Raw genomic sequence first — 25,941 nt, forward strand, 5'->3', positions numbered from 1 at the left:
GCTGCTCCCTGTAATGCCTGTTAACAAGATTATTTGATTAAGACACTTTGTTAATTATAAGTGTTGTATGAAGAAATTGTATTAACTCTAAGTATAGAGCATTAATAATATAATTACCATGACATATGCCCTAATATTTTATGAAGCAATTAAAATGTTTCTATAGATTATTAAAAATTAGCATATTATCTTTATCACCTTAGTATGACTAGTACAATTCTATTTATGCAAAGAGTTAATCAGTAAAAAGCAAAATGAAAGATATAAAACAATATGATATGTAAGTGTAAATATGTGTGAACAAAAGAATTATAAGTTTTAAAAGAATATGTACAAATAAAACATATTGGACTGGGGAAATGTGAATCATGTATAAAAAATATAATTAATGAATGAATGAACACCAAGGCAAGAGCAGGGCCTTATGCAGACCAGACTGATCGTTCCTTAATGATTTCCCACCGAGGAAGGTGACTCATGGAAACCTTGGCATCTGATGTCTAAATACAATAAATAAACAAAAAAGTGGCTCCAGCACGTGGACCCAGTGCCTGCTGAAGAGCTGTTAACTTCCGCTGCTGCCCCCTCAACCTCCTCTGTTCTCAGGATGCCCCTGGGTGAAGAAAGGACACCCGGCAAGTGGGACCTGGGGCTGCCACAGAGCCCTCCCATGGACACACACTGGACTGTGAGGCCATGGCTCCAGCAGGATGCTGGCTCCTGCGACTGTCAAAGACTTCAGCTCAGTTGTGGAGTTTCCCGTAAGTCATCAAAGATACATCATATGATGAACACAGGCTGCAAGGCTGGAGAGACCTGGGTCTGAGACCAAGTCCCAGCATGTACTGGTTCTGTGACTGTGGGTAAGATACTCAAACATGCAGAGCCTTCTCCTCTGAACACTGGGGAGAATGATGATCGGGACTCACAAGAGTCTCACGTATCTCTAAAGCTCTTAGCATAGGACTAGCATGTGGTAAATAATCAATTAGTAGGAAACATTGCTTATTGCTATCTGTTAATACTAAGTGATACTTCCCCTTACTCATTCTCACAATGCTACTCTTTGAAAGCCAGGATGAATCTATGGACCTTCTCCTGTGATTCTAAGCCGGACTCAACTTAATCCCTTAAGTCTACATCCCCTCACTAGCAGATGACATTAGGCAAGGATGATACTGCTTTTGTCCCTGCTATTTTCAGAAGACGACAGATAATGGTGTAACATTCATAACTGCTTCTTATCTAAATTAGGATCGATAAGTGCCTATGTGAACAGTTGCACTTAATTATTTTAAAGTGCTCATGAATGCATTATTAGTATTTTACTAACCATTAGAATACAATGTTTGTTAACACAAATAAGTGTGACTCTGCCTTTTTCTAGCATTATTAAATGAACTGAAGTAGGAATTAAGAAATGTGGGTGATGGCTCCAGCTTTTTCATTAATTAGCTGTGAGAGCAATGGTATGTCACCTGAGGCTTCACGTTAGCTGGAAAGCACGCTACAAAGGACTATGGTGCCGGGCGCAGTGGCTCACGCCTGTAATCCCAGCACTTTGGGAGGCTGAGGCCGGTGGATCACCTGAGGGCAGGAGTTCAAGACCAGCCTGACCAATATGGTGACACCCCATCTCTACTAAAAAAACAAAAATACAAAATTTAGCCGAGCATGGTGGCGTGCCGCTGTAGTCCCAGCTACTCAGGAGGCTGAGGCAGGAGAATCACTTGAACCGGGGAGGTGGAGGTTGCAGTGAGCTGAGATTGCGCCATTGCACTCCAGCCTGGGTGACAGAGTGAGACTCCATCTCGAAAAAAAAAAAAAAAAAAAAAAGAATACTGTGGAATGTAAAGTTTTCTCTAGCACTAAAAAAGCATGGCCTGAAATAGTGAGTTTAGACAAAAATAATTGTTAGAGGGAAAATCAATGAATAATTAATGACAGCAAGAGTACCTTTCTGAAAAAAATGTATGTGCATATACACTTATGCATATCTTTAATTAAATATATATAATCATTGAAAAATGAAACACTGCAAATATATTTGTACATTGATACTTGAGCATCCTATCATTTTTTAAATAAAAATGAATTAATTTACCATGTTTGAATCGTAAGTCAAAAAGAGAAAAACAAAGTGTAGTGCATGTTAAAGAAAGACAAATAAATGTTTCCTTGTGTTTGCTCACTACTGGTAACTGTGAGGAAATGATCATTCAGAAACATAAAGCAATCCAAAATATGAATCAAGATTAACTTAAATGAAAATTTTAAAATAATCCAGATAATGAGGAGAGCAGAACTGGCCACTTAGCTCTCTGTATATAGTGCATATAACTAAACATATCGCAGCTTAACAGGGCTTCTTACTGAGATATTGCTATTGACTTTAAATGATCACATTAAATGTTACAATACCTTTTTTAAAAGCAGGTAATTCATCTAACTTGTCATTTGACTTGGATCTGGGACAAATTTCCTGTGTGAGATCGATCAGCATGTCTTCTTGCTCTCAGGATTCCTTATTATAATTATAAACCTTTGTGCTTTATAAAAGTTCAGGGTATTATGCTGGTGCCATCTCTGGTTTCTCAGAGACTTTCAACAACCAGCCTAGTTCTGGGACATGGTAGGCACCGTTGTAAAACCAGGAATTCTTCAAGGAGAATAAATGTCTGCTGTGTTGAATTTTATGCCAGGTTCCCCAAGATCTGCACGTTTTTCTCAACCCCCCCAGTATTTACCAGTGTTTAATGCATAGTTGGTTCCAGGCAAATACTGGTGCATTGGATTGTTAGAGTTAGTCTTCCTAATGCTGTATTCTATCCAGTCTCTCTCAACCCAGCTCCTTGTTTCGCCATGAGGAGCCGCACCTGTCTTCCTTTGCCTGGGTGACTCAGAGATGCCCACTCCATCTTCATCTCTGGACTCACCACAAGTAATTACTTAGTACTTCCCACCAACTGCAGAGCAATTTACTTAATTGGAATGTTTTCACGCTTTTTCATCCCTGAGAATCAACCTGCACAGATGAAAAAATTAGCTAGGGAATCACTATTATTAAATCAACGATCTAATCAGCTTTTGTTATTCTAACTGAAAACTGTAATCATTTGTTTGTTTGACATATTTACTCTCTGACCATCAGATACATTCACTTATTTTGTCCATTTTAACTATGATCAAATATATATTTTTTCACATAAGAATCTGTGAGCATTAAACTGGATGTTCCATATGACCTTATCCCTGAATATTAGATGTTGGATATGCACATACAAATGGTTATGATTGTTATGATCAGTGTGGCATTATGGAAAATAGTTCATAGTCTTGATAGTCTGAGAATCGCTATGATGATAGTTTCAAAAACATTTAGGATACTTGTTCGCTATTTTTAATTTTAGTTTTTAGCAACAAAAATCATTTAAAAGCAAACAAAATTATTTCACCATAGTTTTACATTTGTAATCATTTATAATATGTTCTAAGAGAAAGCCATCTCTACCTACAAAATATCTACTGCATAAGATGCAATTTTATATCTCTGTGTCTCTCTCACACAAGATCCATCAATGAACAATATTGCCAGCATTGAGAATAAGAATACTGAATGAGTCAGGCCCAGGTTGAGTATTTTCTGTCACTATGAGGCAGTCACATCCTCCTATTTCGTTAGGATCTGCAAACAGAGTAACTAGACTCAAAAGGTGCCACCTGCCTAGAATAACATTAGTATTAGATAATAGGACTTGCTCGTAGCTTATCTGGCAGTGCACTAAAAATTCTGTGTCTATGAATTTGTAAAACAGCAGCAACAACATGAGGTACATGGAAGTTCAATGTCCTAGGGTCAAAGTTGCGCTTTGAAACTGCCTTTGCACAAATTCTAACAGTGACATTGAAACTGCCTTTGCACAAATTCTAACAGTGACAAAATTCTGGCAGTGGGGAGACCTGATCTAGTTAACTCCCCTCTTGCCCTTGACCTTCAAGCTGCCTTTAATCATTCCTGGCCTTAGGCAAGCCAACTGTGGGAGACCTTTAGTCTATAGTTTAAATGATAATAGCCCTTCCCCAAAACTAAAGCTAATGACAGACCACCAGGCTAGGAGAATAGAGGAGCCTAAATTCTGCTAAAATGTAGACATAAATGATTGCTAGCCATTTGTCCAGAGGTCACGAGATATGCAACTTCCTCATTAATTCCAGCAGATAACATCAGTATCGTAGAATCTAAGATTAGCCTTTTGAGGTATCTTTTCAGGTTTTTTGCATGTCTGACTACCGATGGCTCCACCTGGACCCGCCAACCGCTCCTGTGGCCCCACCCAGAAGTAACTCGGTATGCAGGAGAATCATTTCCCACACCCTATGATTACACCCCCAACCAATCAGCAGCAAGCATGCATTGCCTAGCCACCCCCAGCCCTTCACCCAAACTACCTTTGAAAAACGCCTAACCTATGAGCCTTCGATGAGACTGACTTGACTAATAACTTCATCTCTAAAGTGGTGTGGCCAACCTTGAGTTAATTTAAACTCTTTCTTTACTGCAAATACGCAAATACCATGGTTTTTTTTTTTTTTTTTTTTGCAGCCAGCAAGAAGAACCCATTGGGCAGTTACACAATCAGAAGAGCTACTGTGGCTTGTAGAAAGCCTGGCATACACAGAACAACAGAATCCAACAAGACAACAGGAGAATAACCAGTAGGTCTACAGTCAGGGCCTAGGTTCTGAGTAAGCACACCACTAGCAATTCCTTTATTCTCCAGATGGAAAGAGTAGAATAGTTTACCACAGTTATGAATACATGTGGGGAGACAATAGGTCCTTAAAGGGTTTGAAAGGCTTTTCAGCTTCTTCTGTTACAGTAGTTAGTCAGACATGAGCAGAGAAGAAGAGGACCCCTCAACCCCAGGAATTTCAGGCAAACATCAGGTGATGGTCAGGCAGTTGTTACACTGTCTCTCTAAAATAGTAATTTTATTTTATTTCCCACAGTGCCAGGGAAAGGCAGTCTCGCAGTAGATACAAACACCTGAAACTGGTGATCAGAAGCTTCCCGATATGATCTCAGGAGCTGGGTGAGTGGCTCAAGCATGTACACTAAGAGGCAAAACGGCAGAGTTTAACTGGTATATGACCTCCTTCTAGGAACATGCATACAATTCCAGTGAGCACACTATGCCTATGTCCCCTCCCAAGTGCTGACAGGCCACTGTGCATGTGGAATGCCAATGTATAAAACCCCAAGTCGGGAGGCTGACGCAGGAGAATGGCGGGAACCCGGGAGGCGGAGCTTGCAGTGAGCTGAGATCCGGCCACTGCACTCCAGCCTGGGCGACAGAGCGAGACTCCGTCTCAAAAAAAAAAAAAAAAAAAAAAAAAAACCCAGTCAAAGGGCAAACCGTGCACTTGAATCTCTCAGGTCGCCAGCTTGGCCCTCTTCCAAATGTACTTGACTTCCTTTGGTTCCTGCTCTGAACCTTTTTAATAAACATTCACTCCTCTGAGTCTCTGCCTCAGTCTCTCCCTCTGCCTTAAGCTCCTCGGTTGAATTCCTTCTTCTGACGTAGCAAGAACTGAGGTTGTTGCAGACCTGTACAGATCTGCCACTGCTAACATGACCCCAGTAAAGGTGCCAGTGATGTTTGATGTAACATCTCAGTGAGAGGCTTCCCCTTTTCAGAACAGGCAGGGATCCCCTGACTGCAATTCCCAATCAACCCCCAAAACTGGCAAACTTGATTTTTAATGATGGGTGGCTTAATTTGTAAAACAGGCTGACTCTAGCATGGGACTGTTTTTTACTGGCCAGTCATAAATGTCCCAAATACTTGAGTTCAGTTTGACACTATTGCTATTTACCTAGGGATGTTTTATATGCTTAGGAAGCTAAAAATTTGTAGCAAAGTTACATTTTCTTCTTATCACATGCAAGGTGTCAGCAGCTATCAATGATTCATCTGCATATTGAATCAGCATGAAACTCTAAGGTGAGGAAAATGACTTTAAGTTCTCCTGAACAGTAAATATCCAGAGAATACAGTAGGTGAATCTCTGAATCTTGAGGAATCCATTGCCACAAATACTGAAAGCTGCCATAGGTAAATGTAAAGACGAACCCTGATTTCTCATTTAAAGGTACAGAAAAAAGCCTGGACAAAAGTCTAATGCAGAAAAATATGTAGTTGATATAGGTATTGTAATTAAAATAGTAGCAAGGTCAGGTAGCACAAGCACAGGTACCAGAAGAATCACAAACATATTTATTTCTATAAGATCCTGTACAAATCCATGAACAGGTCCACCTTCCCTGTCAAATTTTCCTTCCTTTTTCACAGGTAACACAGAAGTATTACAAAGTGAATGCCCCTTATTACAGCTCATTTTCCTAATTAAAAAATGTATAGATTCTATTTCTTATAATTGAGCTATTCCCTGTTGTAAGCTATTTAATTATAGGGCTGATATATTTTACTAAAATATTTGTTACTGGGATTCAGAAAAATGGATCTACTTCTTGTGAATTTCTTGATCTATTCCAGTGGAAGGTGAGATTGCCACTCCCCACTGTCCCTATTGGTTTCAGAAGGCACATCTTTACCATACCAGGTGCCTTGTCTCCCAGGGCTCCAAAATAATTTCACCTAGAATACAGAATGGGTGGCGGGCATTAGTTTACACAGTGAGTCCCTTCCCAAGAAATATAGCTAGATGCATCAGGAGACTAGATAAAAGCATGCTTCTTTTACAAAGGATCTATTTGCAGAGTAATTTCAGAGCAGCAAGAACAGACACAAGGTTGTCCAGAGATACCCAAAACATTAAAACAAAAAAAAAAGGTCAGAAGAAATTACAGAATACATGGCTCCAGGGTTCACACACACACACACACACACACACACACACACACACACACACACACACACACACACACAAAAGGAACACGAAAAGATTAAGATGGGGAAAAGAAACAGACACATAAAAGTCTCTGCTTCCCAACTCAAAGGTTTCCTCATTATGTCAGTTTTGCCCACTAGTTTGCACCATTTGCCAATTATTTCTCATCTAGTTTCTCAGGAGAAAAATCTCCTGGAGAAGATAATAAAGCTTCAGACTCAGGTTGAATCCTTTGCATCTTCCTTAATTTCTTCAGCATCCCCTTTTTGAATATCCTGGTTTCTTACAACAGTGATACATCAACTTTCCATTAGGGCATTCCTTTTTATTTGTTGTTGGCTCCCAATAAAGACTGTCTCCTCTGTGAACTGGGCAGCTAACACTGTAGCCTTAAGTTCTTCCCCACATTTTCCCAAAATGGATTGCTGGCACCAACTGCCCACCCTTGCCATCTAACTATTTTTTCTCCTGACAATTGCTGGCAGGGAAATTCCTGGCAACAAGGCCGCTATAAAAGGTAGAGGACCAAGGATATATTCTGATCTTCCTTGGATTGAGCCCCCAAAATTTAGAAACTGCTTCAGTGCACTGCTGATGAAAAGCAACAGGGACACACCTGCCTCTTGAGTGCGTTATTGTAGCACTGCTAGAGGTCACCATATGCAGAGAGGCTCCAAGGACTGCCACCAGCAGTCCCTCACACTGAGTTATGGAAAGAGGTGGATGGCTGGTTTCCTGAGGCCATGGCACTCCCTGATGAGGGGGTTACAATTTGGCCTCTATCACACCTGTTCCACTAGTTGAGCAAGTCAGCCAGAGGCAACACATCACACAGCAGCCAGTTTCTATCCTCATGTGTGTAGCTATATGTTGACAAAATGCTGCAGAGCACTTCTGCAAATTTGTGTGAATCTTCCCAGAGCCATAGAAAAAAAACTCTTAAGTATATCAACGTGGGGGAAGGCAATACGGATTCTGGCGTTTGTGTCACTGCAGTTGCAAAGGAATAGGGCTGATTTTCAGCATGAAATGAAAAATAAGTTGGTTTGTACGGCACTGTAGTTTCAGTCCCTGTTATGCCATAGTAGTCTGACTCCCTCCATTTTTTTCTAAGTTTTTAAGGCAACCAACCATTCAGCAACCCAAAACCTTTATTCTAGGATACAATCTCTTACCAAATTCTCACTGACTCTTTGATCTTTCTTCTGAATAATTTATAGATCCTTAGTTATGTTTTGCATATTCAGTTTAGAGGGAATCACAGAGATGGGATCAGAACTAAGACATCCAATATCAGGATATTCTAATAAAGCTAACAATTTGCTCCTTCAAAAAGCAATTCATCCCAGGTTTCCAATTCATCCAAGAGACCATTACCTCCCTCCTCTGAGATCCCAGATTGAGCAAAGAAGGGTGAAGAGAAGCAGAGGAAACAAAAGGAATGACAGCAGAGAAGGAATCAGAAGCTGGAGGAAGAAAAAGAGCTTTCAGTTTCTTATTCTATTCTTTCAGTTTCTAAATTCATTCTTTTTGGTTGTTCTTTTCTTTATTCCTGAATACTTCATCTCAGGAATATAAATTATCCATTTATTTGGGATTTTTTTTTCCTTCAAATCTCCGTGCATACACTAATTTGTCGGCCGGGTGTGGTGGCTCATGCCTGTAATCCCAGCACTTTGGGAGGCCGAGGTGTGGGCAGATCACGAGGTCAGGAGATCGAGACCATCCTGGCTAACACGGTGAAACCCCGTCTCCACTAAAAACACACAAAAAAATTAGCCGGGCGTGGTGGCGGGCACCTGTAGTTCTAGCTACTCAGGAGGCTGAGGCAGGAGAATGGCGTAAACCTGGGAGGCGGAGCTTGCAGTGAGCCGAGATCGCACCACTGCACTCCAGCCTGGGTGACAGAGCGAGACTCCGTCTCAAAAAAAAAAAAAAAAAAAAAAAAAAAAAAAAAGAGCCTTTCTCTGGCCATTGCAAAGCAGAATTTTCACAAGTTTACCCATTCTAAACATAACAGAGTGAAGTAACCCTTCTTTTTTTTTTTTTTTTTTTGAGACACCGCGCCCAGCCGAAATAACCCTTCTAAGAGAGAGACCTGCCAGCAACATTCTGGACTTCCTTTATTTTTCTGCCATTAAAACCTATGCTGAATCATATGGGACCTGTGAGCCCATATTACACATTTTGCTCAACAATAACTCCAAATTTGTAGTAAGGGTTTGAAATTTTCCCTAGGAACCCAATCCTGCTGAGCCAAAGTAGATAATGGGAGACTTTTAAGCAAATAGTCGGGGTCTCTTACCTAATCCAAGAGGCCACATTTTATGTTAAAGTGTGTTTTATCACAATAAAATGACTTTTTAAGAAGGTGGCCACAAATCTTCCCACAAATTGACCCAATAGAAGCACCCACTCAAGAAGTCCCATCCTCATCACCAAATCGTAGGGGGGGAAATCAATACTCAAAGAAACATGCCAATTCATAAACACAGAATCAGTTGATTTTATTATTGGGCAAAACAAATACCCTGAATGTATGCAGATAAGCAGCAAGTGGCTACAAAGCTGTCATGAATATTCAGCTCCATTTATATGGAATTAATGTTGCAGTTACACATCATCCTACCTTCAGAAAATAGTCAGCAGATGTTCAGTTTGCACCAGTAATTACAGTGAGCTTACTCTGATGTTCTGTTTTACATATTTCTGTATCAGGCTTGCTCTGGTGTTAAGTTCCTCAGAATTCTCTATCAGGATCTATGGTTGTCCCAATAGGGCATTAGTACCTATGATTAGTCACATCTTTCAATATTCCTCAGCAAGGCTACATTGAACGGAGGTTCAGTTTCCCCACTGCATGAATCCTCCGGGTTCAGCTGGGTGAGCTTTTCATGTGAGCACTCACCCTCCCACAGCGATTATGCAAAAACCAAACCTCTTAACATCATACCTCTGTAAGTGACATGATTATTTAAAATGAAGTGACTGTTAATTAAAATCATATTCATACAGAGTTTCTATTTGCTGAAAATTTAAAGTTTGGTGGGGGTTTATAACTTTAAATGTCTCTCATTTGTTCTGAATGTAATAATTTGCTTAATTTTATGTATTTCTTGGAACTTATTTAATCAATTAGTACCGTGTCTGAGTATGTAAAGAGTATGCTAATGACATTTTAGAGGAAATCAAATAGACTACGAAATGAAAGAGATGCTTCAATACTGTGAATATTGATGACAAAGAAGAAAGATAAGTAATCAGAGAGAAAAAAAGGGAAAATGCCTTGGACTAAAAAACACAAATACCAGAGGCATATAAGCCATATTTAACTAGGTTAGGTAATATGCGAGTTTACAGAACTTATTTTAAATATTGTTCCTATATTCAGTCATTTCACCTGGCACAAACATGCCTTTTGTACTAAAGCAAGACGGTTTCCTTCACATCTCCACTTCTGGGTTATAATCAATGTGTCACCTTTTTTCCAATAAATACGGTTGGCCCTCTGTATCGAAAGTCTCTACAAGGCTGACTGTGGGACTTAAATATGAGCAGATTCTGGTATCCGAGGGTGTCCTGGAACCAATCCCTTGCAGGGAGATGACTGTAAATGTTTTTGAGATTGAGAATATTAATTGTGTTTGCAATATGTGCTTAAAATGTGAACAAGGAAATGTATTAACATCTTCATTGACCATTAAATTTTGCTCGATTAGCATATGCCATGTCTCATCTAACTAATTTGAAATAAGTTCAGATCACAAGAAAAAAGGAAAATTGGTTAAAAGAACAAGACCTGTCTTGAACAAATACTCCATTTCCCCAGTAATAATACTGCAGTTACAATCTATCTCAAATCACTTTAAATTGGCCCAAGTGCCAATTGCTAAAAATTTAATCATTTCCCAATCAGGAATGATGCATTATCAACTAAATCTCAAACCAGCTATAATTCTCCCCAAACCCAGTTTTGAGAACTTCAGTTTGGGTTTTTCCTAACAGGATGACTGTTCATTTCAATGGTGAGAAACAATCCAGAAACAGTGAATGATAATTATCCCCATTCAAAATTTTCTTATCAAATTAGAATTTTTAAATATATCTTAGACTATGTTAATAAGGGATATACGTTTATTATCACAGAAGTTTGATATTTTTATATAAAATAATGATGAGCATTTATAAGAAATATCAATTTTGCATTTAGAAAAAAATACTAATTTAAATAGAATCCAGCCATATATATCTGAAATTTGTTGAAATCAAATGGCTAACCTCCACCGAGCTATGTTTTCAAGCTGTTTTAGAAGTTTCAGTAAATAAATTAAAATGCTTTTCTTGGCATTTAAATGAGTCGGCAATATTGCTAAACCAAAATGACGACAGCTGTGTAATTAACAATAAATGCAAGATGAACGCTCACTATGCATGCAAAGTTCAATGTTGAGCTGGAGAGGAAAGAAAAAATAAATATATATCTGAAAAGCAAACTGAAGTAAGCACGAGGCATTCTGTCCTTGTTTCTGCCCTGTCAGGTGTAGGGTACATCCTCAGGAATCCAGAAAGCTGAGACCCCAGGGTGCCTGATTTTCCCCAGGAGATCAATTCCCGGAAAGATGTTCAGCTGACTCCCAAAGGAATAGAAATAAAATGTACCCAACTAAGTAATTAAACAAAAAAGTTCCCATTTTTAATATGTCAGTTTGTGTTTTATTATATGGAAATAAATGTGTTGCTTTTTCATTTGTTTCCATCAGTGCACAATTGTAAGTCTACATTTTGAGGACCTTCTGTTTGTTTCCTTTTATTGTTTGTTTGTTTTTAAGCAGAGAATAACAAAGAAAAAACAAAATATGGTTCTTAGGCTTACAAGTCAGATAACTCTTGTTGACATACAAAATAAATGTATTAATCAACCAACAAAGTATGATCATATATACATTCTTTTTTTTTTTTTTTTTTGAGATGGAGTCTTGCTCTGTTGCCCAAGCTGGAGTGCAGTGGTGCAATCTCAGCTCACCACAACCTCTGCCTCCCGGGTTCAAGAGATTCTCCTGCCTCAGCCTCCCATGGAGCTAGGACTACAGGCACGCGCCACTATGCCCAGCTAATTATTGTATTTTTAGTGGAGACAGGGTTTCACCATGTTGGTCAGGCTGGTCTTGAACTCCTGACCTTGTGATCCACCCACCTTGGCCTCCCAAAGTGCTGGGATTACAGGTGTGAGCCACCGCACTAGGCACATAAACATTCTTCGTTAGAAAACTGAAATAAGGCCGGGCATGGTGGCTCACACCTGTAATCTCAGCACTCTGGGAGGCCGAGGCAGGTGGATCACGAGGTCAGGAGTCCGAGACCAGTCTGGCTAACACAGTGAAACCCCATCTCTACTAAAAAAGCACAAAAAATCAGCTGGGTGTGACTGCAGGCGCATATAGTCCCAGCTACTCAGGAGGCTGAGGCAGGAGAATGGCCTGAACCCGGGAGGTGGAGCTTGGAGTGAGTGGAGATCGTGCCACTGCACTCCAGCATGGGCGACAGAGCGAGACTCCATCTCAAAAAAAAAAAAAAAAAAAGAAAATTGAAATAAAAGTTAAGCTAAAAAATTATAGCCACTCTTTCACTGGACCCCAAAAGTAACCACTCTTCAAGGTTCATTGTGATCATCTTTTCTTAGTCTGCATTTTTCTTTTAGAACAGCCTGTTCATCTTTAGCCACGCTGTGTTGCTCTCTCACCCATTTCCCCAAGCGTGTTACGTGGTCGCTGTCCCCCATGACACTCAGGCATGCCAGCGAAGCCTAGGACGGGGGTAGCTTTGTACAGACCTTCCCCCTTGGCTCTGGGTCTGTGTGTGCTCCTGGCACTTCCTCCCTCCTTAACCTGGGATCCTACTCCAGAATTTGAAGCTTGGAGACTGGTTCTGTCCAACTTACGGGTGAGGGGGCAGGGGTGTTTAATTAAATGGCTTGTGCCAGGTTCCTTCCATCTGGTCTGCCCTTATCTCAACCAGTGTTGGCGCCTTCAGGCTGCAAAGATCCTCGCCAGCCCAGTGCGACCCCTGAGAAAGCTGGCCTGGGCCCTTAACTGCACACCACCCTTCCCTCACCTACAGCTGTTTTCTCCTGCCCAGAGAAGGGAGTGGGAGAGAGAGACAGAGACAGAAAGAGATACAGAGAGAGCGAGAACAAGAGGGAAAGACAGAAAGAGAGAGATGTGCTCTGATTTAGATTCTGAATTAGGATTGACCAAGGGTTCTCAGTCTCTTTCAAGGCCCACGGGTCCCTGAGAAGACACTTCTTCACCCTAACTTCAATCTTTCGTTTGCTAAATTACTTCGTTTTGCTAGACATCTCTAGCAAAATGATGTCATTCTCTCCGGGTGTGAGTCTCTTTATCTCTAGGTTTGAATCTTCTGATTTTTCTCTCACCTTCTCCTTCGAAACAGAATCACCAAAATATCCATTTCATGATTTTTTTTTAAAACCAACTCTTCCTGATTGGTTCAGGATGTGCTTCTACTATACGAAAACTTTTAAATCACCTCTATACACTGCCTCTCCCTTCTTTCCTTGTGCTCACCTACATTGGGAGACTTGGTTTAATATCATCTCCTGCACCCCGTATTTTGCATTCTTTTCTCTAAGAGAGTGTCCATGGACACTGGATTAGCAGCCGCTCTGAATTAAAGCCACCGCGCCTCGACTCAGCTTCAAGCCACACTAATTCTGGATCTCCCACTGATGGTGATATTCACTATATAACTGCAGTTTCATTCACAGACGCCAAAAGAAGGTTTGGCCTGGAGCTGTGTACAAATTTACTGTTCTAAATTTGAGACAGAGGGTTTGATGATAAGATGAAAGTATGGAAGAAGACAGTGCTGAATTTTTGAAATTGTGACTTCCACAGAGTCCAAAATGTGTGGCTGCTCTATGTTTGGGATAAAATACGTAATTAGCTCTTATACATAAATAACTCTCAGAGGCATTCATTCTATCTTTATTTAGCCCATGTCAGTATGAGTAAACAGTGATGTTTACACACGTTGCCTGCTACGCCTCCATTTTCCCATATGTCTTCATGAAAATTAAATGTGATAAATGTAAAACATTTCAGAGAGTGCTTCACACGTAAGCATTCACTCAATACGTTTCCTCTCTTTTTTCTCCTTTTCTGTGTGAATTCTCTTTCCATTCCAAGTCTGGCTGGATGAAGATTATCTTCAGAAAATGGGACTTGGAGCTATAATGTCACTGAACTCAAATACAATTTGAAGAAAAAAAATTTCCTTTGCTATTTTAGGTAAAGCAATAGAATCATGTCTTGAAGCTGCAGGTGGATCTGAAGCTTGTCTGAGAGCAGGCGGGGGCAACCGTGTCAGATGGATGGTCAGTTTGTGCGAACGGGACCTGTCCAAACACTCCACTGTTATTAGTATCTCCCAGGAGCCCCGCCTGCATGACACCTTTTTTCTGGTTACAAATCTCTTAGTAGATTTATTCTCCCTTACACATCTTTCCAAAGGGATTTTATGGCCTTCACAGTTACCTTTCTGCCATTTAACACTATAGCTTTAAAATAATTATTTGTATCACTTATCCAAAATATATGTTGTTACTTCAATATCTTAAGCTTTGAACTCGCAGGTCTAAGACTGAAACCCACAGCCTACACTGGCTCCTTCTAAAAGTGAATGATTGCATTCTGTTCCATCTTCACGTACAATTCACAGAGAGAATGTAGCTCCCCATGACAATGGCCGAAGTACATGAAATATTACTGTTTACAAACAAATGGCCTCACATGGAGGGGATAATGGTAGACAAAGAGAAGCATTTGGGTGAATGGTTTATATAGATAACATAGCAAATTTTGTTCAGAGAATAATTTACTGGTGGATTAATTTCAAAAGGAATCTATTTTCTGCAAATATTTATTTTGAAGTTATGTGTTGAGGTTTATTAATCATTAATATGGCACAAAAGAACATTGAAAACAGTAGACATGTCTGGCTAGGTGTCAGGCACTCTGCCTTAGTCTGCTGAGGCTGCCGTAACAAAATGCTGCAGACTAGGAGGTTTAAATAACAGGTACTTATTCTCACACCGCTCTGGAGGCTGGGAAGGCCAAGACCAGGGTGCCGGATGAGGGCTTTCTTCCTGGCTTGCAGACGACCACTTTCCTACTGTGTCCTCACATGGCAGTGCTCTCTCTCTCTCTTCCCCTCCCTCTCTTCCTATAGACCACCATCCTACAGGATTCAGGTCCCGCTCTTATGACCTTATTTAACTTTAATTACCTCCTGAAAGGCCCTGTCTTCAGACACACTCACATTCAGGGTTAAGGTTTCAACATATAAATTCTGGAGGAACAGAATTCTGTCCATACAGCACCCCATGTGAATGATTTTTCTGAGGAAAATATCAAAAAAGACAAAAACTAAATACTGTGTCTATAAAAACAAATATCAAAAATCTGTTTCTCAGTGCAAACTTTCTAAAGTTAGGCTTTAGAAAAGAATCACTTTCCCATTAAAAATGGTCATTAATGTTGGTTAATACTCTTGAAAACCAATTTTACCCAATTTGATTTACTGAAGGCAATTTTGAGATAAAATCTCATCCATCTTTGAGTAATAAACTAGAAGCAAATAAATATAAGTGAAAAGCTAATTCAGCTTTTACAAATTGAAAGGTAATATAAACTGTCTCTTATTGATCAAAGTGGTACCTATGTTTTTTACTGGTACATATGTGCCAGAACAATACATATATGTATTACATGTCTATCACAACTCTATTTTCACTCCAGCCATGACTTTCGCAGGGGCTAATTGCATTTTACATTTTTATACACTACGATGTACTTCTCATCAAAATTAGGAAACAATCTACTAAATCCTCAAGTCTATACCAAGAATTCCAAATTGTTCTGAGAAGTATTATCTTTTAGTTGATATTATTTTCAAATATCAGAATCTTCAGCAGCCATTTAACAATGATCCTCATAAGTTGTGAGTAATTTTAGTCTGAATCACCATCAAATGAAGGATGAGAGCGCTGCCTGTTTCAGCCGCACTGCAAATGCGATCAGGCTGCCTGAATCACAGCCACAGCACGGCTGACTAACCTGCCATGTTCGATATTTCAAGCAGAACGCCCACCAAAGAGGTTTTAAATTTACTTCTAAAATAATGCTGGCTCTACCTTGGGGTAGTTTCAAAAATTATAGATACATGGAAAAATGCCAATATACAACGACACCTGGTAGAGATAATGTTTTTAATGAAATGCAGAGGAACGGGCTACAGTGCCAGTCTCAGTTATGTGACACTACATGTCGACTTTCTAACACATCAGAAAATGGTGCATGTTGATTATTTCTATTGATCTTATTATTTCTGTTAGGAACGTAACCATAAACAGCTGGCATGCATTTTTTCTTCTATTTCTATAGATCGTCTTTCTATCTATACATAATCTACCTATTTATCTATACGTATCTATCTATCTATCAATCATCTATACATAATAACTTTCCTTCTTAGAGTGAACCACGTGGAATTTCCAAGTCTTCTTTCCCCTACTCCTGGATGCCTTCGGCACCTCTCTCCAGGAAAGAGAAATACAAAGCTACTGCTTCTGCTTTTCCCACACTCACTAATTTTAAACCTTTTACAATTTGACTTTCTTCCTCATAATTCTGATGCTGATGTTGCACTGATCACCAAGATCACTCCAACAAGTCTGACCCTTTTCTTCAGTTCTCAGCCTCCACTGCCCTTGGTTTACAAGACCCCCAAAGCTCTGAGCACTCCCTCTCGGGTTCCATCTCCCACACCCTTCCTATGTGTTTGCTGATTTCAGTCACAATGAACCTTTTTATTCCCCCAAATCCCTCAAGCTTGTCCCTGTTTCCAAGGCTTTGTTCTTCCTGTCCCTTATGACATAATCTTCCTCCCCCAGATGTTCTCTGTCTGGCTCCTTCTACCACTCAATTTTCAGACTGAGTATTGCTTCTTCAGTGTGACTTTCTCTGTTCCCTCCCCCTAAGATTACTGTCCCTTCAAGCCCCCATCCATTCACTCTACATGATGACTCCTTTTATAATTGCTGTTGTTAATAGTACTTCTCATGTTCAAGTATTATGTTATTTGAATGGTTGTTTATGGACCATCTCTCACCACCATCTTCTCCCACGGTATGCTCTGAACCCCCAGTGCCTAGCACAATGCCTGGTACCTTGTGGGTTATAAGAAAATATATGATTAAACTAAGGTTCAAAAAATTGTAGCTGATAATCTTCCATCTTTGTCTCCCAGATGTGGTTACTTATTAAACCAAATGAATATCTAACTGGAATTCTAGATGGTGTGTGGATGATTCAGAACTGACTCTTCTAAATATTTCTCCCCTATACCTCAGAATGCTTAGACGGTCATATTTATAACTCTGGAGTACATTTTTGAGTTTCTAAATAGATGTAAAAATTGGAATTCTGAGATTCTGGAATCAAAGGGTACTTGGGACCTCTTTACCGAAGCCGGCTCCTCGCTAGCACCTCCCACCACAGTAATCCCATAAGGCAGTTATTCTTCACCATTTTACAGATTAGCAAGTGAGCTCACAAAGGTTCCTCCAGGCTGACTTCTCCTATGATTCAATTTTCAGATCAGATGCCACCTTTCAGTATGACCGGCTCAGAGTTCAGCAGCCCGTCAAGGACAGAGCTGGATTCTCACCCACATCTGCCTAACCTCCTGTTTTAAGATAAAATCACTCAGAAGATCTTGGGGGTTAATAATAAAGACTCTGGAACCACTTACTAAAGGTGGGACTTTGGACAAAAATCCTTCAGTGCCTCAGTTTCCTCATCCATAAAATTATGATAATAGTATATATTTCAGAGTGACATTGTGAGGAACAGTGCCTGACACATAGTAAACACAAAGTGTTTATTATCATTATTTTTAATTACTTACATATTTTTTATTGTTTTAGACACAGGGTCTCATTCTGTAACCCAGGCTGGAGTGCAGCAGCACAATCATAGCTCAGCACAGCCTTGGGCTCTGGGGCTCAAGTTATCCTCCCACATTAGCCTCCTGAGTAGCTGGGACTACAGGCGCATGCCACTATGCCCAGCTAATTTTAATTTTTTGTTGTTGATGTTGAGATGAGGTCTTGCTATGTTGCCCTGGTTGGTCTGAAACTCCTGACCTCGGAGTTTGAGACCAGCCTGGCCAATATGGTGAAACCACATCTCTACTAAATATACAAAAATTAGCCGGGCGTGACGGTGGGCACCTGTAGTCCCAGTTACTCGGGAGGCTGAGGCAGGAGAATCGCTTGAACCTGGGAGGTGGAGGTTGCAGTGAGCCGAGATCACTCCACTGCACTCCAGTCTGGGTGTCACAGGGAGACTGCGTCTCACAAAACAAAACAAATGAAACTCCTGATCTCAAGCACTCCTCCCATTTTGGTTTCTGAAAGCACTGGGACTACCGGTATGAGCCACTGCACCAGCCTATATGTTTATGTACGCGAATGTGTCCTTGTAAAAATTCAAGTATCTAAATATATGGAGTAAAATGAGTAAGCCATCTTTTGCCAATCTGTCCCCCTCCTCCCTAGAATAACCAGATCAGTGAATGCACTTTGAGTTAACATTATATTCACACATATTTTATTTCTGTACAGTGTACATGTTTTCTCCAATTTTTTTTTTTCACTTAAATGATATATGTCATGGACATTTCTCTATGCATTTGGGTCTCACTAATTCTTTTTAGGATCTGCATAGTTTTGGATGGTATATATTTAACATGATCTTCCTGTTCTAGATGGATAAACCTCCAGATATTAGACAGTTGTCAATTTTCACTCTTACAAACAATGCTGCAACCCAGTAAGTGTGAGTAAGATTTACTCTTATTTATCTCTATTTCAGAAAAAGTTTCTAGGGATATAGTACACTCAGCAGCCCTCCATAGCCATGGGTTCCACATTCACAAATCCAACTGTGATTAAAAATAGTGGGGAAAAATGGATGGCTGTGCCTTTGTTGAATATTCACAAACATTTTTTTCTTGTCATTATTCTTTAAACAATATAGTATAACAACTATTTACACAGCATTTGCATCATATTAGGTATTACTAGTAATCTGGAGATGATTTAAGTATACAGGAGGCTGTACATAGGTCACATACAAAACTACACCATTTTATATAAGGGACTTGAGCATCGATGAATGTTGGTATCTTTGGGGGTGGGGGACTCCTGGAATGAATCTCCCATAGATATCCAGGGATGACTGTATTTCTAGTCCACACATTTACTCACCACTGAGTAACTTCTTTTTACCTGCACATGGAGGTGTATTTTAAGTAACCATTCAAATCAGTGATTAGAATACACAGCGTATTTTTCCTCTAGGCCACAGAACCTAATTTCTGAAATGAAATTTTTTTAACTAATTGACTTTTTGCTAGCTTTAGAACAGCCCAGAGGAAATGGGATTATATTCCCAAATTCAAATCATCATCATCATCGTTTATGTTTTTGAGCACTTCCCACATACTTCATTAAGCCCTTTGCTCAGAGATGGTCACTATTTTATTGTCATGACAACCACAATCACCTTCACCCAAATTTGTCTGAAATGCAAGACTGATTCCCAAGCTTACATACAAATATTTTCTTTTTCTTTTTCTTTTTGAGACAGAGTCTCACTCTTTGCCCAGGCTGGAGTGCAGTGGTGGGATCTCAGCTCACTGCAACCTCTGCCTCCTGGGTTTAACAGATTCTCCTGCCTTAGCCTCCTGAGTAGCTAGGATTACAGATGCCCGCCACCATGCCCAGCTAACTTTTCTATTTTTAGGAGAGACGGGGTTTCACCACGTTGGCTAGGCTGGTCTGGAAATACTAACCTCACATAATCTACCCGCCTCAGCCTCCCAAAATGCTGCGATTACAGGCATGAACCGCCACACCTGGCCCTGATTTTAATTACTTTTCTTTTAGATTATTTTATAGATTTTAGATTTGAGGCTTTAGAAGGAAATTCCTTACTTTAGTATAGTAAAGCTATTTTCCTGTATTTTATTTAAAGCTTAATAATACAAATTTTAGAAGTGCAAATATATTTTATTGTATTCTTTATCTTTTTTATTTGTAAGATAAAAGTAAAGATTTATCTCACAAATAAAAATGTTTTTAAAAAATGAGATAGCAGAAGCAATTATTTTAGCTTGCCTAGGATATTTTAAAATTGGTTCCACAGGTCTGTAAGAATAAACACAAACAATTTTCTATAGACAAATTTTAAAGTGTAATTTGAAGTACATCAGAAATACAGTCGTCACCCCTTATCTGCAGTTTTGCCTTCCCTAGTTTCAGTTACCCGTGGTTCATCACAGCCTGAAAATGTTAAGTGGAAGATTTCAGAAATAAACAATTCCTAAGTTTTCAATTGCTCACTATCCTGAGTAATGGGATGAAAACGCAGGTCAGCCTGCTCTGTCCCACACGGGATGTGAAGCACCCCTTTGTCCAGCACATCCATGCCCTATAAGCTCCCCACCTATTAGTCACTTAAAGAGCCATCTAGGTTATCAGGTGGGCTGCTGTGGTATCACAGTGCTTGTGTTCAAATCACTCTTATTTCCATTAATAATGGCTCCAAAGTGCACAAGTAGTGATGCTGGTGTATTGCTACAATTTTCTATTTTATTACTGGTTCTTGTTGTTCATCTCTGACTGTGCCTCATTTATAAAAATAACTTCATCACAGGTGTGTATGTATAAAAAAAAAAACATAGTACACGTAGGATTCAGTACCGTCTGCAGTTTCTGGCATCCACCAGGAATTTGGGGACTACTGCAGTCACTTTCTCTCAAAGTATCACCTCCATTTCTCCCATCTGAGGTGTCACCATCAAAGTACTCATTGTTTTGGGCCTACAAGCCTTTTAAAGTTCATTATTAAAGTTTAAATAACCTTTGTGGCGATTCTTATCAGTGCCTTTTTCATTCATTTGTCCAAGATGTTTATTAAACGAGAACACCAGCACACCCTGGACTAGGAAGAAAGAGCGCACAGGCTGGCGCCCTGAGAGTTTACAGGACTCCTGAGCACAACCGACTCAGACGGGGTCCACAAAAATTCAGGTCGGCGAACAGGTGAACCACACAGGGAACTAGAAGAGACTACGTTGGCCCACTTCCCCATTGGCCCTGAGATGGTTCTGTGGACTTAAAGGATAACGCCTGTGCCAGAGGCAGTGGTTCAGGAGGTAAGGGTTTGTAAGATAGTGGATGGCTTTACAACGTATAGCTCTCTCCTCCAAGTACATTTCAGAGAAAAATCCTGAGCAATAAAAAATCTTGAGCAAGCTGAAAGCAATAAAAATGTACTGGAGTATGATGAAAAGGACATTTTGCCAATTTATAATTACATTCCTAACATATAAGCTGTTTCACACTTTACAAGTTGTGCTTGCTAGGAGTCAGGTCTGTGGGTGTAGGTAATCTTTTTCTCTATACTTCTGCATAAGCCTATTTTTCTTCAAAATTTTATAGCTGTTTGTGTAGTGACTCCAAATAAAAACAGTGAAAATACACTGATCATTTTTCAACTCTAAATACTCACTTTAAATATAGCTGAAGAATGAAAGGATATAATTCTCCTATTGGTCCCTTGTTGCTAAGAAGCATTTCCGTTACAGATTTTGAGTATTATATTCATTGAAAAAGTCTTATGCATATTTTATGGCATAATTATTTTTATTGTGGTAAGAAACTTAACATGAAATCTATCACCTGAAACAATACAGTACCATTAACTATAGGCACAGTTTTGTACAGCAGATCTCTAGAACTTGTTTAACTGAAATTTACGCCCAAAGAGATAGCAAGTGTTGGCAAGGATGTGAAAAAAAGGAAACCCTTTTGCACCATTGGTGGGAATGTAAATGGTGCAGCTGCAATGGAAAACATTATGGCAGATCCTCGAAAGATTAAAAATAGAACTATCATATGACCCAGCAATCTTACTTTTGGGTATATACCCCCCCACACCCCGCAATATGAAATGAAGATGTTGAAGAAATATTGGCTTTCCCATGTTTACTGCAGCATTATCCACAAGAGTCAAGATGTGGAAATGTCCGGAGCTGCACGCCCCGGCCACAGCGAATAATAATTGAGGATTAAACGCCTGAGCTATATTCATTTCCACCCCACACCTTCTCCCTATCTTTGCCTTTTTTCCCCTGTACTAATACCTCATTAAAGATGGCGCTCTTCCTGCTTCTTCTTCACTCACTTTTCCCGCGCCCGGGAAAATTGTTACTTAATAGCGCAAGCGCAACATGGACGTCCGACCGGAGAAACCGAAACTAACCTGGCCACGCCCTCGGCAATGAGATCATTTCCGCCTTAGCCCAACCCCTTCCCTTCCAAGTGTATATAAGGCAGTGCATTACCGCCATTAAACGAGACTTGATCAGAGCACTGTCTTGTCTCCATTTCTCCTGTCTCTTGTTCCCCAAATTCCCACCCCCTCTTCCAGGGCCTGCTCTGACTATCCCGCGGGCCGGGATATGGAAATAACCTGAATGTCCATTGATGGGTGGAATGGATAAAGAAAATACGGTAGAATTTTTAAAATCACAAGCTGAGTTGGTCTAACATCTTAATATTGGCATGTCATTTTCAGCCTGACATTCACACCTTGAAGATTCAATTAAATACAGAATAGCAATCTGCATCTTTAATATCACCTCAGTGGGGCTCAGACTTTCCTGTCACTGAACTTTTCTGTATGTCCTCAGTGCTGTGAGGAGCTTAGAGGCCCAATAGTAACCTGTCCTCTGGGATTCCCTCTTCCAAGTCGGAGCAACTGGGAGAACAACGGGGGCCACTGGAACTGCTGTCAGAGTCCCGCAGCTGCAGGACAGCCATGGGGTAGATGGAGGATAGTCAGAATTCTCTGATGCTTCCATTTCCCACAGAGCTGCTGTCCCTGTCTTCCTCCCTACAGTCAGTGCTGTGGGCTCACTTTGCAAACAACACAAGGACCAGCCTGTGAGAAACTTCCAGTAGAAAACGCTGCCACCCTGAGAAACCAGGACTTCCCAGAATCTTTCTGTCCACATGTCACCTACTTAGAAACTGAGGGAGGCAGTACTGGATTTTGTGGTGATGGCAGGGTTGGGGGGAATGGTTTTTAAGGTGGAAGATCTAAATAAATCAGAGTTCAAGACCTGTCACAATTCCAAGTACGATGTAAATCACTCATCCCCCTTGAATTTCCCATCTTCCTTCGCAAAATGGAGGTAATGGTGATTACTCCTAGGATCTTCTCTGAGGGAACATAATGCACTGTGGAAAATTCAAATGGTTTCCACTTCAAATACACTCTCGGATGAAGCAAGGTTGAAAGAAAATAAGGAAGACAAGGTTTTATTTTTGTTTCTTGGTTCTTGCTCTAATAAATTCACTAAGGAGTTTGAAAGGTGAGAGCAGCTGGGTGTTTCACAACCAATAGGCCTACACATACCATAGAAACCACACAGCAAAATGTAAATTTTAAAATACGTTCCATTCTTTTTAACTTTCAGCAAGCTTAACAGAGTTCAAAATTACACTAAAACTCTCCCAGAGTTAAATGTTGTTTTTCCACTCTGGAAAAGGAAAATTAGATTGAAAAATAGAATATAAAAAAAATAGGTAATACTGGAAGAAAATGCATTGGGTTGGGGGCTCTAACTATACATACTTTGAAAAAGGAAGATGTTTTCCTACTCTGCCTTTCTAGAAGAGTTGTGTCTGGTCCTACTCAAGTCTGCAGAGGGTCAGTTTCCTGTTCACTTGCTCACAGCAGCTCGAAGTCCTTCTCAGTCCCTACTGCTAATTTCATTCATTTTCACCCCAATGTAGCATTTGTTTCTCACAGTGCTCATCAATATAAGCCACGGTTTGGCAACGGTTCAGTCTTCCTGATAGTTTATTGTGCAATATATATTTGGATGTAGGATTTAAGCCATAGATGGTATAGGAAAACAAAAACACAAACTTCAGCAGTATTTGTCTTAAATACTGTATTACATTTTAAAATACGAGTTATGAGCTGTTGGCCACATTCATTAACGTCCATGTGAAAGTACAACTAAGATGTGTGCACGGTGACTCCCTGGGGCCGTGGTTCTCAGGGTTTATTGAGCACATAATTTCTTTCAAGGTGAATATGATTTAACTTATAAAATGTTACTGTTTTTATAAAGGACAATCAGACTTCTCCGTATTATTTGGCATCACTGCAGGGTTCAGACTTTGAATGAAGGTAGAAAATTAGCCTTCAGCACACAAAGTAAAATGTCAATAATAAGAGGAAAGTGGTTACTAAAGCTAAAATCAGGAGGAAAAAAGCAGAAAGCAAAACCAAAGCAAATTCAATCCCAAAACAAGATTCAATGGGAAAATAAATTAAAAATGAAATGTTAAAATGACAAAGCAAATTATAAACAGAAAGAAATGAGTCTAGTTGAGTTCTCCAACCTCCAGCCTGGAGAAGGGCGAGGTGAGATGAAAACATTCAGCCTCCCTGCCTTCCTTCCTTCCCTCCTTCCTTCCTTCCTTCCCTCCCTCCCTCCTTCCCTCCCTCCTTCCTTCCTTCCTTCCCTACTTCCTTCCCTCCTTCCCTGCTTCCCCTCTCCCCCTTCCTCCCCACCTCCCTGCTTCTGCCCCTTCCTCCCTTCCTCCCTTTCTTCTGGTGTGAACTGCACCAGCACCCTGCCCCTCGCCCCTCTCACCTGCATCCCTTTTTCATCCTTTCTCCCTCTCTCCTTTGGTTCTCTGTGATAGTGCTTTAGGACCAGCCACTTGGGTTCAGATTTCTTTAGACAACAGATGCCTGAGGGACTAGAAAGGAGACTTTCACTCTGAGTCTGCTTCCTACGACTCAGAGTGAAAAGAACTTGGACCTGGAACTAAGTCTTCCGCCCCTTCTGCAAGAAAGTGCCCTGTGGTCCTTCTTAGCTGAGCAAATTCATATTCCTTTAAAAGGCAGGAAACGCATTTTGCCCAACACTAAACTTGTCCTCACTGATAAATTCCGAACCTGAGGGGAACAGCTGCGCCTGATCTTCGCTCCCACTCCCACCAAGGAGACCGAATCCACAGCGCGCCAAACATTTGGGATTAACGTTTCTGTGTGGAACCCTGAAGAGGGACACGTCCTGGGCTGGGACGGCAGCAAACCTCAGAATTCCATTCAGAGACCCACTAGCAGCCATTCCCCCAGGCCTCTCATCCCTGTCATCCCTGGACATGTCCTCAAATCCTATGCCATTGATCCTCAGGTCAATCTGTCCTTATCCGGGCTCTCCGCACTCCCATCCGCCTATGCACTCCCCACTGCTCTTCTTCCTTCCCCACAGTTTTTTTTTCTGTGCACTCTTTGACCCTCATAAGGAAGGGAAGGGAAAAGGAGGGGAGGGGAAGGGAGCGGAGGGAAGGGAGAAAGAAAGAAGAGAAGGAAGGGGGACGAGGTTGAGGGGAGGAAAGAAGTAATAAAAAAGACTAATCTTATCTCAGAATATTCTGGTGTAGCACAGAAATTGAGACTGGTTCCCCAGGTGGGCATCCCAAGGATTCTGATACAGGCCCTGCTTGTGTGACGTAAGCACATTACTGAGCCTCTCTGAAGTTGTATTTCTTCATCCCAAGTTAATTATGAAAAAGTAAACAATAGAATGAACCTAAAATTCTAAAAATCTCACCTGGTACACAATAAATGCTCGGTAATATTGGATGTCGGACACTGATCTACACCTTGATTAAAACTTAGATCTTTCTTTTGGACACCCCTGCCCTTGTAACATTCAGGAATGCAGTTTCCTCATTTCCCCTCATCTTATTTGTGGTGGGGTCTAGACACATTTTCACCAATCTCCTTTCATTTCACAACATTGCACTTCCTCACAAAAGTAACTGAACTAACACAATGAGAAAGTTCTCTC

General features: G+C 40.4%; 1 protein-coding gene and 1 pseudogene across 7 annotated transcripts in view; one reads left to right on the forward strand and one right to left on the reverse strand.

Annotated features, from left to right (window-relative positions):
• LOC105498908 (splicing factor 45-like) overlaps positions 1 to 17,669 on the forward strand; it is a 61,930-nt pseudogene extending 44,261 nt beyond the window's left edge.
• Positions 1 to 25,941, reverse strand: part of LOC105498909 (contactin associated protein like 3) — a 242,009-nt gene that overhangs the window by 122,491 nt on the left and 93,577 nt on the right. The window contains exon 1 of one of the 7 annotated variants that reach the window (XM_071077495.1): positions 22,204 to 23,570. The exons of 4 other annotated variants lie outside the window; for them this stretch is intronic. Coding sequence is in view for 1 of the 3 variants with exons in the window: in XM_071077493.1 (XP_070933594.1) it covers positions 15,217 to 15,315 (99 nt within the window). In the remaining 2 variants the exon portion in view is untranslated. Of the gene's footprint in view, positions 1 to 15,216; positions 15,584 to 22,203; positions 23,571 to 25,941 lie in introns of those variants that run through there. 2 more of the 7 variants (XM_071077494.1, XM_071077493.1) reach the window with 2 other exon arrangements.

This window comes from Macaca nemestrina, chromosome 14 (assembly GCF_043159975.1).
Source record: "Macaca nemestrina isolate mMacNem1 chromosome 14, mMacNem.hap1, whole genome shotgun sequence".
Lineage (NCBI taxonomy): Eukaryota > Metazoa > Chordata > Mammalia > Primates > Cercopithecidae > Macaca > Macaca nemestrina.